Source organism: Diabrotica virgifera, chromosome 6, assembly GCF_917563875.1.
Source record: "Diabrotica virgifera virgifera chromosome 6, PGI_DIABVI_V3a".
NCBI lineage: Eukaryota > Metazoa > Arthropoda > Insecta > Coleoptera > Chrysomelidae > Diabrotica > Diabrotica virgifera.
The window spans coordinates 177,721,008-177,739,303 of record NC_065448.1 but is presented as its reverse complement, the minus strand read 5'-3'; the positions used below and the strand labels follow the sequence as shown (position 1 = coordinate 177,739,303).

Below are 18,296 nucleotides of genomic sequence, written 5' to 3'. Positions count from 1 at the left end.
AACGTCGCCTATTGATTGCGACTTGAGTCGAAATTTGAATTAGAATCAGGGCCTAGATCTATCTACAACTTTGGACGCCGAAGGCTAGATGATGGTATTTTTAAAAAGCTTTTGTGAATCATTGCAAATAAATCTACCATTTTATACTTCTGTATCAAAAAATAAAAACAAACTTTGGTATCTTATTTTTTATTGAAATTTATAGATATAAAATTCGAGATACAATATAAAATATTTAATAAGGTATAAAAGCTACATGTATAGTATTTAAAGCTTTTTTAATCATAATAAAATAAGTACATATCAAATATTTGGTGTATATATTATATAATAAACAAAGTAAAAAACATTCAGGTGTTTTTTTAAAACAATAATTCCTGACAAAAGTCTTCAAAAAGCTACATTTTAAAAGTTAGAAAATATCACATCAAAGGAAAAATAATAAAATATATGAAAAGTATTTTCATTAATGCTTAATAAAATTATGAAACATTTATGAGTTTTTAATTATTTTTGAAAATGTCGATAAAATATGTATATCTGTCCATTACGGCACGATTGAAAATCCCTATATTTAGAAATTCTTACAAAATTAGCGTTTTTTTTTTGTTATCAAAAAATTATAAACCTAACACTGCCCAACGGGACTAGATGATTTTTACGTTTACTATAATTTTAAATTCATTCACTTTAGTTAAAACATTTGTCTGTACCCATATCACAGTATAATGCTAACGAATAAGTAGGGTCACTCCGCGAAATAGTATATTGTACAACAAGTGAGAAAAAAGACATATTTCTCACGAGCGCAGAAGTTTGTTGGCACGTGCCGAGGAACGAGGCGAGTGCCACAAATCAAGCGAGGAAGAAATATGTAATTTTCTCACGTGTTGTACACTGTACTTTTTCTATGGATGCGTTTTTGTCAAGAGTTCAAAATTAAATAATTTAGGTGCTTTAGTTATATTATTTGCCTAAATTGAAATAAAATACATATACACATATTTATAGTATTTTTACTACAAAAGCGATATTACGTAGGTCAAATTTTTGACGTAAGAGAACTGTCAAAACATTAGAATGTGACTTTTCATTATTGCCATGTTTGTAATAAACATGGCAATAATGAAAATTCACATTCTAATGTTTTGACAGTTCTCTTACGTCAAAAATTTTGACCTACGTAATATCGCTTTTGTAGTAAAAATACTATAGGTATTTAATATTCTTAATATTTATATACATTATTTATTTAAAATTCTTGGTAAGTTTTGCTTCAACACATTTTGTTTAACAACAATACATAATTGCGTTTGTATTGTGCATGTTACCATGGAAACGGCGATCATATAATCGGTTCGCTAAACTCAGACACAACTGGCTAGATATTGTTTTCACCAATTTTGAAAAAATGTGAAAATGTTGAATTATCCACGTCCGTCCGTCTGTCTGTCTGTGATCACAACTTCTCCGTCATTATACCAGGCAGAATGACAAATGAGGTGTCAAATGAAAGCTTATGATCTAAGGATGGTACTAAAGGTGAGAAATTTGACATAGGTTGTCTGTCCGTTCGTCTGCGAATATAACTCCTCCGTCACTATACCAGGTAGAATGACAAATGAGGTGTCAAATGAAAGCTTATAATCCAAGGATGGTACTAAAGGTGAGGAATTTTACCTAGGCTGTCTGTACGTCCGTCCGACTGAGAATATAACTCCTCCGTCACTATACCAGGTAGATTGACAAATGAGGTATCTAATGAAAGCTTATAATCCAAGGATGGTACTAAAGGTGAGGAATTTGACCTAGACTGTCTGTCCGTCCGACCCCGAATATAACCTCGACGGACAGGTTTGACAACAGGACGGACAACAATTTTGTTGGTAATATTTAGTTCAAAAATAATGTTCTATGAAGATGACTTATGTCATATGCCATGTATCATGAATTATGTGAGGTTATGAACAATAAAGCATGGTTAATTACTGAACTCTACAAGAGCACATGGCGTAATACAAGTAAGTGCAGATTTTGCTGTAGAGATAATGGCGTCTAATTATTTGATGAACGTGCCGAAGTTAAAAGGTCGTATTAATTATGACGATTGGGCATTCGCTGCTCAGAATTTTCTCATCTTAGAAGGACTTGCTGAACGTGTCGAAAGTGAACCAGGAACTGACGAAGCCACGAAGAGTGAAGATCAGAAAACTAAAGCAAAACTTATCTTAACCATAGATCCATCTCTTTATATACATATAAAGGAGGCGAAGACTGCAAAATCGTTATGGGATAAATTGAAGTCAATGTTTGACGATTCTGGCATTACACGACGCATAAGTTTGTTACGCAATTTGATTTCTATTCGTTTAGAAAATTGTGATACAATGGTTTCTTATGTTAATCAGATTGTAGCAACAAGCCAGAGGTTACGAGGTACCGGATTTGGGATCGATGATGAGCTGGTGGGTTCCTTAATGCTTGCAGGCTTATCTGAGAAATTTACACCCATGGTACATACAATCGAAAATTCTTCTCTTAAAATTACCACTGATAGTATTAAAACAAAACTCCTTGATATGGAAAGTGATAGTGGTAATAAAAGTGGTGCATTTTTTACCCGTCACAGAAATAAGCCAAATCGAATCAGTCAAATTCGACAGTGCGCAACAATTTTGGTGAAAGTGATCGAGTTGAAAAAGAAGAACGAACTCGTGAAGTGAGGTGCTTCGGATGTAAACAGTTAGGCCATTTCAAAAACAAATGTCCTTTGTTAGCAAAAGAAAAATCTCAAAACAAAAAGGAAAACGCTTATTTGTTGTATTTAAATGTTGTATTTTTGAGTACGAACTTTCAGAAAACAGATTGGTATATAGATGCAGGAGCTAGTTCGCATTTAGTAGCTGATAGAAATTTGTTAAACAAGGTAAGTACAGACTCTTTTTGTCAAGAAATTATGGTAGCTAATAAAACGATGGTTCCAGTAGTAGCTACAGGTAACGTACTTTTAAAAACTATTGTAAATAAAGATGTTTTTGATGTTACTGTAAAAAATGTTCTCTGTGTACCACAATTGTCGACAAATCTTTTGTCAGTTAGTCAGTTGCTTAAAAATGGAAATAAGGAATATTTGAACCTATGTTGTGTAAAATTTTTAATGCTGATAATAGTCTAATTGCTGTTGCTGAAATTTGTAATGGTGTGTATAAACTTAATGTAGCTAATGTACAGTATTCTGAACAATGTAATTTTAATGTCTCTTCTGAATTATGGCACCGTAGACTTGGTTATATTATTAGTTTGGACATGGATAAAATGAAAAATGGTTCTGTTTTAGGACTCAGTTGCTCAGATGTTACAAAGCTAAGTAAATCTAATTGCATTACTTGTGAAGGTAAACAGACTCGTATGTCTTTTAAAAACACAGGTACAAGAGCAGAAAAGCCACTTGAAGTTATTCATGGAGACTTATGTGGACCTATGGAAACTAGATCAATTGGAGGCTCTAAGTATTTTTTTATTTTAATTGATGACTATACACGAATGTCATTTGTTTATTTTTGAAAAACAAAAGATCAAGTTTTCGAAGCGTTTAAAAAATTCAAAGTGTTAGTTGAAACACAACTTAACCTAAAGATTAAAACATTTAGATCAGATAACGGGGGTGAGTTTGTGAACAAACAATTTGACAGTTTTTTAGAAAGTCATGGTATTGTACATCAGAAAACAAACCCTTATACCCCAGAACAAAACGGTATGCCTGAACGATTAAACCGTTCTATTGTAGAAAAGGCAAAGTGTATGATATTTGATGCTCAATTGGAAAAGAAATTTTGGGCAGAAGCCGTTAATACAGCTGTATACATTAGAAATCGTTCTACTGTTTCAGGATTAGACAGCAAAACTCCTTATGAAATGTGGTATACCCTATTCCACGAACATACGCCTGTTTTGGATTACTTCGACAACGAATATTTTACTGTGCAAAATAAGAAGAACGAAAGTAAATTGCAAATTACATTGTTGTTTATTGGAATAATTATTAGAGCCATTTACTTTCGTACTTCTTATGTTGCACAGTACAATATTCGTTGTCGAAGTAATCCAAAACAGGCGTATGTTCGTGGAATGGCCCATATAATAAAATACCTGATATTAGCCATTTTAGAGTTTTTGGAAGTCATGCAATGGTCCATGTTGCTAAAGAAAAGCGACTGAAATGGGACAAGAAGTCTAAGAAACAGATTTTTATTGGGTACTCAGAAAACGTTAAGGGTTTTAGGCTGTTTGACCCAGAAACAAACGTAATCACTACTAGCAGAGATGTAATTATATTTGAGGATAAAATTGGTAATCCTATAAGTGAAAATTCTGCAGAAGATGTGGAAACCTTTGCTACACCTGATAGTTTTTCTGTAAATGAATCGAGTGATGTTAGCGAATATGAACCTGAAGATGTGCAGGGGCAGAATATACCAGTGGAGGATAGAGACAGACCTCAGCGTATCCGAACCTAAAATTTTTCTGATTATGTGACATATCTATGTACAGAAAATAATCTAGAAAATGATCCGATTACTGTCCAACAAGCTCTGGAAAGCAAGCAATGTTAGAAGAGATGCAATCCTTCAATGAAAATGATGCTTGGGAAATGACTGACATTCCAGAAATAGGCAGTGTGGTAGACTGTAAATGAGTTTTCAAAAGAAAGACTGACAGTGAAGGTAAGAAAGACTAGATACAGAGCTAGACTAGTGGCCAAGGGTTTTACACAACAATATGGTATTGATTTTCGGGAAACTTTTTCTCCAGTAGTGAGGCATTCCACTTTTAGGTTATTGATAGCACTATCGGTTAATTTAGGCTTAGATATAACTCATTTGGATGTGGCCACAGCTTTTTTGAATGGAAGAAAATGTATTTATGCGGCAACCAGGTTTTATCATTCAGGGTCAGGAAAATAAAGTTTTAAAGCTCAAACGTGCCATTTATGGTTTTTAAAGCAATCATCTCGGGTTTGGTATAAGAGGGTTGAAGTAGTTTTGACAGAATTAGGTTATAAAAAGTCAAATTATGAATCTTGTGTTTTTATTAAACGAGAAAATGGTCTTATGACAATAATTGCTTTGCATGTAGACGATTTTTTCCTTTTTTCGAATAATGCTTACGAAACTGAGTTTATTAAGAAGGAATTGAGTTTAAATTTAAAATCAAAGATTTGGGACAGGCTAAAAACTGTTTAGGTGTTAGAATTAATATTAACAAAGATAAAAATATTATAACACTTGATCAAGAAAAATATATTGACAACTTATTGGCAAAGTTTAAGATGACAGGTTCTAAAACTGTGACCACACCAATGGAAGTTCATCCAATTTTTGAAAAAGGCAATTGTAATTTAGATGTGCCATATCAACATTTAATTGGAAGTTTAATGTATCTTTGTGTTATGACTAGACCTGATATTTCTTATTGCGTAAGTTACCTAAGTCAGTTCAACAATTGTTTTAATGAATCTCATTGGCATGCAGCAAAAAGGGTTTTAAAGTATTTAAAAGCTACCAAGTCATTTTGTCTGAAATTTACTAAAAATGACAAAAATTTGGAAGGTTTTGTTGATGCTGACTGGGCACAAAATGTGAGTGATAGAAAGTCTTACACTGGTTTTTGTTTTAAACTTGCTGGATCTATGATATCCTGGGAGAGTACGAAGCAGAGATCTGTGGCACTTTCTAGTACCGAATCGGAATATATGGCAATTAGTGAAGCTTCAAAAGAGGTTATTTATTTGAGAAATATTTTGATAGAACTCTTGGGTAAATCTTTTACTGTTATATTGTACAATGATAATCAAGGGGCTCAAAAGCTTTCTCTGAATAGTGTATTCCATAAAAGGTCGAAGCACATAGACGTGCGTTATCATTTGTTCTTCTTCTTGTAGTGCCTATCCGTTTCGGATGTTGGCGACCATCATGGCAATCTGCACTTTGCACACTGCTGCTCTGAAAAGATTTGTAGTGGTTGTATTGAACCACGTTCGTAGATTTTTCAGCCAGGAAATCCTTCGCCTTCCTGGTCCTCGCTTTCCCTCTACTTTTCCCTGCAAGACCAGTTGCAGCAGTCCATATCTCTCACTGTTCCTCATGATGTGACCGAGGTATTCGATTTTGGCTGTTTTTATTTTGATTAACAGCTCTTTTTCTTTTTTCATTCTCAGCAAAACACCCTCATTAGTAATGTGGTCGGTATAAGATATCTTCAGGATTCGACGATAAAGCCACATCTCAAAAGCCTCAATTTTCTTGCAGGTGGCGTCTGTGAGAGTCCACGACTCAACTCCGTACAACAGTATAGGAAATATATAACATCGTAGTAATCTGACTTTTATGGGTATCGACAAATCATGACATTTGAACAACTTTGCCATTTTCATGGCAATGGCATCATTTGTTAGGGATACGATATCCAGAAAAGAAATTGAACTGAGATATTTAAAAACAGCTGATATGCCAGCAGACTTATTAACTAAAGCTTTGCATAGTGCTAAACATTATAAATTTATGAATTGTTTGAATATTGTTTGTTTGGTTTCTTAAGGTTATATTGTATTTTGAACTAGTGGGGGTGTTGGTAATATTTAGTTCAAAAATAATGTTCTATGAAGTTGACTTATGTCATACGCCATGTATCATGAATTATGTGAGGTTATGAACAATAAAGCATGGTTAATTACTGAACTCTACAAGAGCACATGGCGTTTTACTTATTTTCTAATTTCCCAGTAAGATATCCACTGTGTTGATACTTTAAACAACAAATTTGACAACGGACTTCAGGTTTTAGAATTGCCGTAAGTACTGTTTTAAAGTGCCCGAAGTAGTATATGAGTGAGTATATCATTCAACGGGACTTAGCAAGATGAGAACCAATGTAAAATTTTGGATTTTATATCATTTTCGGTTAAAAGGTTGTAACCGGAAGTGCCATATTATAGTCGCAGAAATATATGTAACACATCAATCGAAGCCCATTGAAAAGTCGAGTTTGAATCTTTAGTTTTAGTTTTGAAGTCAATTCTGTTTAAACAATTATGACCCAAAGTTTAGTAAAGATAACTCAAAACTGGTAAAATCGTATGTGTATGCGTATCGACGCAGTTACACGAAGAGTTCAAATATCGACTTCCATTTCTAATTTCAAATACTTTTAGTCGGTAATTTTTTTTTTGTTTTTTTGCGAATTTTGCAAAAATTGACAATTACTAACTATTTAGTAATTATTTTTTTGACAATTTTACCAAAATTAGCAAAATTATTTACTAAAATCACTAGCCAGTTGTGTCATGAGTTTAGCGAACGGACTATATGTATGGAGAACCCGTGAGAAAAAATGCAATGGCCGACTTTTCTCACTGTGAGAAATTGTTCGTGTCGAATGTGTATGTAAGTAGTGACAGAAGCTGCACATTGTATAGCATTCATAGAAAAAATCCTTTGTTCTCTATGTTCCATTTTGGTGATGGCGCATAGTCGTTTGCGCAGATGTATGGTAACTGCATTGTACCGTCGCGCATTTGCCGTGATTGGTCGTTATCGTTGAACATTCAAAATTTTGCCTCAGGAGTGGATTGCAAAATTGGAACTGTCAAATCCTTACAAAAAGAATAACCCTACGATTCGTTAGCATTATACTGTGCCCGTATTAATTAAAGATTATAAACCAATTATATAAATCAAATATACATACTACAGCTGCTTGAAAATACTTTTCTCAAAACGGTGTGTGTCTATGATATGACTACTGAGAAGGCACGAATTCAGTCAAATATTTACCCGTCAGTAGGTCAAAACCTTGATACTACTATTATATACTTTTTATGCAGTTAATTATAATCTCTTCTGGTACGGAATATGAAGGAATTATTAATCAGCAGATATCTAAAAATATGAATATTATGAATGAATAGAACAGAAAAATACATTAAAAGAGTGTAAAGCATTTAATTCCTAAATTAATTTACATAACTCTTAAGTATGTATATGTTGAAATTGACTGAAGATTTATGCCTGGTTGCACCAATAAATTTAAGCTTCAGTTTAGCCCAGCTCAGCTTATACATAAGGCCGCTTTAAGTCTCACTTATGTTGCACCATAATTTTCGATTTTTATATAGGGTGTCCAGAAACTTTCCCGACAAACGAAGACTGGAGATTCTTCAGATAGTGCAGTCACTGAAGGTGGATATGAGCTATTACCTCCGATTTCGTTGAACCTCCATAGATTTGCATGAAAATTGGTGAATGGTTAGAGGATATCTCAAGGAACAAAGGTGACATGGTGCCAACTTGCGCTTTTGCCCTGGGGGTGGATGCCACCCCTTCTCGGGGGTGAAAATTATTTTATTGAAAATAACCCCATAATTCGATAGAGGGACAAATTATAAGCAAAATTTGTTAGCTATAGTTATTAAAATAAATCAAAACTATTTGAGTTATTGAAGATCAAAGATTTTAATTTTTCTGAGAAAAATGCATGTTTTTAACCGTTTTTTCAAAAACTATAAGTTTTTACAAAAAAAGTTATTACCAAAATTAAAGCTAATAAAAAACGAAATAAACCCTTTACTATAAAAACCTTTTAATGTTAACTAAAAGTGAGTTATAGGTAATTGAATATATATTTTTTTTGGCGAGTAAAAAATCTAAGTATTTATGCTGAAATAACGGGAAAATGGTGCATTTTATAACATAAACTTATAAAACATTTGTCAAAGTACTTAAAAATATCTATCAAATGAGCTCCCCACATGTTGATAGCATTAAAATTTATGCACCAAAATTTTTCAAAATTTATTTTTTTTAATTTTTCCAAAAAATGTTATTGTTTTTTTTTAATTACTCCGTTTATTTTTAAGATATCAGGTTTATCTAAAAACCCGTTGGAAGATCATTCAAGGGCTATTTAACCATGTTAAATTTAATCTTTTAGACCCCTTACTATTTTAAAAATAAAAGGTTAAATGGCCCCGGTTACATGGTTTTCATAGCAAAATTTAAGATTTAAACGTTTCTATCTCGGTTATTTTTTACCCCATGGAAATAGTAAAACAGGTAAAATATTTTGCACAGAAAAAACTAAAATTTGGGTATATATCATTTTTTACGTATATTGAGTATTTTTGGAATTATTATCAAAAGAATATGAAAATTTCAATAATTTTAAAAATTATGATTTTTTTTCAAAAATATGCATTCTAAACCGGTCAAAATTATTGAAATCATTACTTATGCTAATATAAAGAAGTTAGTGAAAGGATTACTATAAATTTTAATTTTTGTGGAAATAGCGTATGTTTTATTTTTCACTTTTTCCTAAAAAATTCGAAAGGGTTCTTTTATTTTCATCATAACTTGCTTACTTTTGACGCCATTAACTTGTTCTGAAGCTCATTTAATAGGTATTCCGAAGTACGTTGACAAATGATTAGCAGGTATATTTTATACATTGCATCGTTTTCCCGTTATTTAAGCTTGAATACTTAGATTTGAGTACTCGTCGAAAAAAATACACATTCAATTGCCAATAACTCACTTTGAACTAACATTATTTTAGTTCTTTAAGTGAGGAATATATTCAGGTTTTTATTACCATCAATTTCAGTAATATTAACTTTTTTGTAAAAGCTTATAGTATTTGAGTTATACGTGAAAATCCGATTTAAAACATGCATTCTTTTACGAAAAAATAAAATCTTTGGCCTTTAATAACTCAAAAATTGTTGATACATATTAATAACTTGATATAGCAAATTTTGCTTATAATTTGTCCCTCTATCTATTTATGGTATTATTTTTAATAAAATAATTTTCACCCCCGAGAAGGGGTGGCATCCACCCCCAGGGTAAAAGCGCAAGTTGGCATCATGTCACCTTTGTTCCTTGAGGTATCCTCTAATTACTTACCAATTTTCATGAAAATCGATGGAGGTTCAACGAAATCGGAGGTGAAAACCTTCAGTGACTCCACTAAGATACTTTTAAGACAATTTAACTCAATTCATCTAGTCCGAAAATGCTTCCTAAGGGAGACAGAGCTCTTTGAAGATGGCGTCTTGGAATTAGTTTTTCTTAAATATCTCCAAAATTTAAAAGGGCCGGCGTAGCTCAGGCGGTAGTATGCTTGGTTCGAGTGCTGGTAGGCCGGAGCTCAAATCTTAACGCCGGCAAGAACAACTAAATAGACATTATACCGGGAGACTATTATTATATCTCCAAAACGCTTCTATTTAGAAAAACGAAAACTGGTACACTTGCGCCCGTTCTGGGTAGGGCAACGGTTATTTTATCGTATAACTTTTTTATCTTTAACTTCTAAGCATTTTTTTGTACTGGATTATTAAATTGTAAGGTATTCTAGTACTAAAAGGTACTCTTGCTTTAAGTCGGCAGGATGCACCGTTTTCTAAAAAAATCGATTTGTTGAATTTGAAAAAAAATTAAAAAAAAAAACTACATATTTAGGAAAATGAAAATTGGTACGTTTATTAATCTTCCAGCGATAAATCGATTTACTTAGTTGCGAAATTCTAGTTCCAGTCATATGCGTCCGTTTTGGGTAGGTCACAACGGATATTTTATCACATAACTTTTTTGTCTTTAATTTTTGAAGTTATACTTCTTTACGATCGAGAGTGAAATTTTACAATTCCCTGGCGCATGCGCACACAGACAGTATGTAGTTCTTTGAAAATCTTTCAAGATAGGTATGTATATATCAGCGCAAATAAGTCATTAAAAGAATATATTAGTGTTTTAGTAAATGTATTATTTATTATAATTTTTGTGTCTTTGGATTTGTCTTCCTCGGTAGTAAGATAATAAAATATCTATTATAGGTATAACATTTTTATACTTCACTTGATCTATTTGTCACCGTGTTGTGTAATTATATCCGAGCTGTCACTTGAAAGGGGCTCGATAGCTTGGTTAGTAGAGCATTGGACCAGGGATCGAGAGGTCCCGGGTTCCAATCCCGGAGGATTCATTTTTTTTAATTTTTGGTTGTTTTAATAAAAATTTTTTGAAAGTGGTAGGTAAGAAAGTTAGTTTAAAATTTAAATAAAATACAAATAACCTGTTAAGTATATTATTTATTTCGTTGAAATTATATAATAGAAGTATAACTTCTTACGTGCGTACAAAGTACACACACATTCTATTTTTAAGCATTTTTGACACTTGATGATTAAATTATTAGGTATTCAAGTACTAAAAGTTACTCTTGCTTTAAGTCGGTAAAATACACCGCATTTTTTTGAAAAAAATTTTTAAATTTTTTTCAATTTCAATAATTTAAAAATTTTCAAATCGATTTTTCTAGAAAACGGTGCATCCAACCGCCTTAAAGCAAGAGTACCTTTTAGTACTAGAACACCTCACAATTTAATCATTCACTGTCAAGAATTCTTAGAAGTTAAAGAAAAAAACGTTATGCGATAAAATACCGGTTGCCCTACCCAAAACAGACGCCTATGACCGATACTAGAAATTCGTACTTAACCCTACGTTAGGCTCGTCTCTATTGCTGACAAGCTTAGGCGCGTGGTCTACGATTGTAGACCAATAGTTTTTTGTCGTATAATACCGGATTTTGACAAAATTAACAAATTAGTGGTTAATAACATGTTTATTTATGTTCGCACTTTGATATTAGATATGTTTTGTTCCTTGGCTTTTCTCATTTTGACAGTGGTAAAATTAAAAACGAGGTCATGATTTTTTGGGTCTTTATTCGCAAGTAAATGAAAATGGTCACAAAAATAAGCTCAATTTAGTAAAAAACACAAATATTTTTTATCTTTGAACTTATAGAATGACAAATGGGGATAAATAATAAAGAATAGAACTAAAAAGTAAAAAAAGAAGAAAACTATTAAATGGTCAAATTGGCACAATTTTATTCCGTCAAACATTCAGTGCAAATATCCCCAAAATGATCCTTGAATGCAAATGTGTCACATCTTTGGCATGCCCTTCTTGTTGACATATTGCAAATTCATGCACAAATACAACATCGTCCCACGTAATTTGTTGGAATATTAGGGGAAGGGGGTACGACTTCTTGAACTCCGAGCAGTACGCGAGCTCGTCGTCTAAGTTCTCTTAACAGGGAAGGCATAGTTGATCCATATTCAATTTGCTGTTTGATTAGTTACCATGCTAAGTTTTCAATGAAGTCGCTTCTTGAAACATTTTCATTTATGTTATTAGCTTTATATACACACCAGGCTACATATTAGCTTTATATATACAACTAAAAACTGGAACGCGCTTAATCGCTCAGTGCTCTTTGAATAATGGTAAAAAAATAATGCAAACAGATCGGCGGCGTTTAGCAAACTGAAGAGTCAGTTGGAAGTATTAGTGACAGCTACTAAGCGGGATGGGGGCGTATGTGCAGTTTTATGCAATTGGCGACCACTTACAGGAGAGTGGTCTACGATTGTAGACCACGCGCCTAACGGAGGGTTAATGGAACCGATTTATCTCTAAAAGATAAATAAGCGTACCAGTTTTCGTTTTTTTAAATAACAGTGTTCTGGAGATATTTAAGAAAAACTAATTCCAAGACGCCATCTTCAAAGAGCTCTAGCTCCCTCAGGAGGCATTTTCTGACGAGGTGAATTGGGTTAAATTGTCTTAAAATTATCTGAAGAATCTCCGGTCTTCGTTTGTCGGGAGAGTTTCTGGACACCCTGTATAAGCACTCCACGTGGCAATTCATTGTGGAAAACTGAAAACTGATTTAAGACTCAATTTCGTAAGTTGAACTTAATGCACGTCTTAAGCTTAAGATCTGTTGGTGCAAAAAGGCATAAGAAGGTTAATTGAAAAGATATCCCCAAAAACAATAATTCAAATTACAAAATTGTGGAGTGTTTTTTAACCTTCAACTACACGCGCTGGCGTATTTTGTACGCCACATATAAGAATTCTACTGCAAATATATTTAAAAAATTAATTTTTGACATTGTTTATCTATCTAACCTATCACTGGAATGTGAGAGGCCGTGGAGTAACGGCATATTCGCTGGCCTCATACGCCAGTGCACGTGGGTTCGAGCCCTACCAAAGACAAACCATTTTCATTTCCAATAATGACACGAGCCGTCTCACCGTGATTCGGAGAGCACGTAAATCCGTCGGTTCCCCTGGGCTAGTGTACATCGGCACTAGTTACTTGAAACAGGGTTAAAGATGTAAATGGCGCCCGAACTGTCCGAAAGGATCTCCCCGGCAAAAATGCCATACGATATTATTATTATCACTGGAATGTGCTTTACAATTGGCTTTAGTTTCGTTACAATCGGCGTTTTGGAAAGATCATAATTTACAGTTTATTATTTGTTGTTTCCGGTGCTGGACAATATACGCCACGATTATAGTAATATAAGTACCTACATCTTTTAATTTTTTTAGTCATTATGGCACAAAATATATTTTCCTTTATAAACAATACTTTTTCTCATTTTTATTGGTAATTTTATTTATCATGGAATCAGATTCCAGTTATAAATCCCAATTGGCTTACTGAGAAGGAACTCCAAGTATTCGCTGATGCCGAATAAGGTTTATAATAAACAACTAAGTGTACGAGTATTTGTTAAAAAAAAAACAAATCCGCTGTTTTTAAGTATATTTTCTTGTGGCGTATAAAGTACGCCACGTGTGTAGTGCGTAGTTATGTTATAACTTGATGCGCGGGTGAATTTCTTAAGTGAAATGAAAATTCCATAATTAAATTAGGTAGGTAATAGGTGATTTTGGATCTTTAATGCCTGGTTGCACCAACAGATCTTAAGCTTAAGATGTAGCTCAGCTTACGAAACATACGCTGCACCATTGAGTTTTAGATAAATTTTCAGCTTGCCACAATGGATTGCATCTTAAAGAATCGAAAATTACGATACAACGTAAATTGCAAATATCAGTGCAGATTGCGCTGATTCTTATTTTTTTAAAATAAACATATGTAGAACTTGAAAAAATAAAAACAAATTGAATTCTGGGAGTAAGGGGGTAGGTACCCTTTAATTCATTTACATCGGTTATAAGTGGAAAGTTTGATGCGCCACTGTCGGCACATGAAAGTGCTCATACGTTTTCTTTTACGTTCTACTATATAGGGTGAGGCAGATAAAGGGCCTATTAGAAATATCTCGAGAACGAAATAAAACTGAATCATGAAAATTGGAATATAGGGGTTTTGAAGACTGGTCTATTTAATGAAAATATTTTCATCTTCCGGTTATACCGGAAGTTGCTTATAACTTCGTTTTTTTTTAATGGAACACCCTATATATTTTCATATTTTTGGATTCTCTTCGATTTATTCTTTCCTAAAATATGAGGTTTTGTAATATTATACAGGGCAGTTTAAAAGATAATTATTTTTTTTATTAATTTCGTAGCAACTTTCACACCCTGTAGAATTGTAGTAGTTTGACATCAAAAACTCTATTTATGTTCAAATGATTTTTAGTATAGTCTACTATTGTTAAGAATTATTAGGATAGCTAAATTTATAATTTTAATATACAGGGTTCCAGGGTTGGTCGAAACTCGGAATGAGTATTTTCTGAGTTTTCTTAAATGAAACAACTTATATTTTAGTATATATATTGTAATGAAATGATATTTTATGGTACTTTTTAATCTCTTAAGCATTCCCTATACCTAACTGCTCTAATTTGTGCTTAATTGTTAATTGCACCAACAATCTTAACTACGTAGGTATTTTGATAGCTCAACTATTATTGGTAATTTTAAGTATCAGTCTAGGTTAGTATTTATTTCCGAAAAATTATTTGTGATTGAATATTTTCACGGCCAACCTAAAAAAAATTTCACATATTGTGCACTGCAATTAATGTTTGACTTGAATCACCAATTACTCACAAATTAAAGCAGTTAGGTATAGGGTATGCTTAAGAAATTAAAAAGTACTATAAAATAGCATTTCATTACAATACTAAAATGCAGGGTGTTCTATTTAAGAAAACTTAGAAAATACTCATTTCGAGTTTCGGCCACCATGTATACTAAAATGAAATATTTAACAATAATTCTTAACAATAGTATACCATATTAAAAAGCAATTGAACATAAATAGAGTTTATGTTGTCAAACTACTACAATTCTACAGGGTGTGAATTTGGCTACGAAATTAATAAGAAAACGTAATTATCTTTTACACTACCCTGTATAATATTACAAAACCTCATATTTTAGGAAAGAAAAAATCGAGGAGAATTAAAAAATATGAAAATATACAGGGTGTCCCATTAAAAAACGAAGTTATAAGCAACTTCCGGTATAACCGGAAGTAGCAAATAGATGAAACTATTTTTATTAAATAGATCACTCTTCCAAACCCCTTCATTCCAATTTTCATGATCCTGTTGCCTTTAGTTCTCGAGATATTTCTAATAGGCCCTTTATCTGCCTCACCCTGTATAAGTTATAGACTTTTACGGTGCCTAAAATGATAAGCAAATTTCACCTATCCCGGTTATTAGTCTATAAAATGTATACTTACTATTTTAAGTTAAACAAATAAGTGTCTGTCCTTCATAAATTTTATCTTGAACTTTATCGCTACTGGTTGACTTTTCTGCAGACATAGATAAACACGAACATACAAAAGTAAGTAGTGTCGCTGTAATGGCTAACCAAAGTCCTATAGCTAGACTGCAGTCGTTTGGATAAAAGGCAGATGCATCTCTTCCACACAGTTTTTGAACTCTTTGACTACCCCATGCCATTGGGTGTAACATGACGCCTATTATATAGGAGATACCTAAAACATGTATGTTTAACTGAATAAACTTTCAGTTACCGACCTATAAAAGAATGACGCATGAGAATGTTTTTGGTTAGCGTGCATTTATCGGTTTTAGCTGTAAATGTTGATAAGATTGAGTTAAAAAGAAAAATTAATATCATCTTCGCGTCAAAAATCTCAAACAACCGAGTATGCATCTATCTTAGTATTTAACATCACAATAGTAGAAAATTTACTACACAATCACAAATCCGTTTCAATATAAGGAAACGACATCGAGATCAGAAGATTAATTACTCCTGCGAGGCGACTAGTGATATCAAATGTCTGTCCCAGTATTCCAAATACTATAATCAAAGAAGAGCTTAAAAAATTGGAGCTTCCTGCAGTGTCTAAAATAACAATTTTAACAGTTGGCATGCCTGATTCTGAATACAGTCATATATTAAGCTTTAGGCGTCAAGTATTTGTTGCTCCAGCAATTAATAATCTTATTCCAAATTAACTTCTAATATCTCATGACAATACCCCTTACACAATCTATCTTTCATTAGATGGTCTAAATTGCTCTAAATGTAATACCACAGGTGGTCCAGGGTAATAAGGTTTTTTCCACCTACCTCTACCGAAAGTATACTTTTCCGGACCTGATTGTAGGGAGCAAAGTTGTACTTTTTCTTCCTAGGGAGGAAAATATTTTTCCTCCCTAGGGAGGAAAAGTAAAAGTGACGTCATGGTATTTCATTCATGAAATATAACTTATTGACACCCTGTACAATATATATTTTCTATTACGTAAGTATCTATACATTTTAACGTTTATTTAAAAACACTGTATTTTGCAGAATGATAAAAAACAGTAAATTGTTATTCTGATTTAACAATGTTTACATTAATAATTTGACTTATATTTGACAGTTGACAGTTATATTGTACCTACTTGTTAGTTTTAGTTCTAATAAATTTTGTTGGTTAGTTACATAAATAAATTAAGTAAAAATGAAAAAATTACTTATTTGAGGAAGGTGGAAAACCCATATTTATAACATGGGAGTAAAGTACCTTTTCCTCCCTTGTTATACAAATAGCTATTCCCATGACACTCGAGCAGCCAGGGTACTGAAGCGTTTTTTCGACAGGTAATACCTATAAGAGCAAATTGTAACTATTTCCTGCGTAGGATCTGGCGGCCATTTTTATTTATAAACAATTAAGTGTCAAAAAATGGCATTTTTCCCTTTTTTCAAATCAATGGAAAACAGTGAAACTTATGGTTTTTTTAGTACAAATATCTTTGAGATTATGGAAAACCCTTTAAAATGACATATTACAAAGTTTGATATACTCATTTATTGTTCATATAATTGCGAAAAAAGGTCGGAATTGCAAAAAAAATTAATTTCGCAATATCTATTGTAAAAATTAGTGTACAGCTTTGAAATTTTTGTCATATAAGGGTTGTTTGGTGCTTAATATGTGATAAAAATTTAAAAGCAATTGTTTAAATTTTATTCAAATTGTTTATCCCAGAGAGCATTTTTTTGCAATAACATTAAGTCAGAAAAAAATGACGTTAGAACCATTCCACAGATATCAAATGAAAGAGCATGAGCTATATTTTCAATTTGGTTTAAAAAAAGCGAATAAAAAATGCATTTATTAGTAATAAATAATTATGCAAAAGTATCGTAAATCTTTCCTTATAAACTTTTTATTTTGTTATATAAGAAATTATATCTATTTATTACAATTTTTTATCAATTATGATATAAATAACATTACTTGGTAGTTGTGCACTTAAAACAGTGTAAAAAAGTTAATTTTTTTGGAAAAAGTTATCCAAATAGTTTATAAGGAAAGATTTATGATACTTTTGCATAATTATTTATTACTAATAAATACATTTTATATTCGCTTTTTTTTAAACGAAGTTGAAAATATAGCTCATGCTCTTCTATTTGACACCTGTGGAATGGTTCTAACGTCATTTTTTTCTGTCTTATGTTAAAAAAATGCTCTCTGAGATAAACAATTCGAATAAAATTTAAACAATTCAATGAATCGCTTTGAAATTTTTATCACTATTAAGCACCAAAGAACTCTCATTTGACAAAAATTTGAAACCTGTACACTAATTTTTACAAAAGTTATTGCGAAAATAATTTTTTTGCAATTCCGACCTTTTTTCGCAATTATATTAACAATAAATGAGTATATCAAACTTTGTAATATGTCATTTAAAAGCTTTTTCCATAATCTCAAAGATATTTGTACTAAAAAAATCATAAGTTTCACTGTTTTCCATTGATTTGAAAAAAAAGGAAAAAATGCCATTTTTTGACAGTTAATTGTTTATAAATAAAAATGACCGCCAGATCCTACGCAGGAAATAGTTACAATTTGTTTCTATTGGGACCGTGCAAGTCCGGCAAAGCGACCTCTATTTCTACGCT

At 32.3% G+C, this 18,296-nt stretch overlaps 1 protein-coding gene across 2 annotated transcripts in view; it reads right to left on the bottom strand.

Annotated features, from left to right (window-relative positions):
• Nucleotides 1-301: 301 nt before the first annotated feature.
• Nucleotides 302-18,296, bottom strand: part of LOC126887039 (LHFPL tetraspan subfamily member 2 protein) — a 103,515-nt gene continuing 85,520 nt past the window's right edge. For both annotated transcript variants that reach the window (XM_050654350.1, XM_050654351.1), the window contains exons 4-5: nt 15,598-15,858; nt 302-7,937 (exon numbers count right to left, since the gene is read on the bottom strand). In XM_050654350.1, the coding sequence (XP_050510307.1) occupies nt 15,602-15,858 (257 nt within the window). In that variant the 3' untranslated portion in view covers nt 302-7,937; nt 15,598-15,601. The remainder of the gene's footprint in view (nt 7,938-15,597; nt 15,859-18,296) is intronic.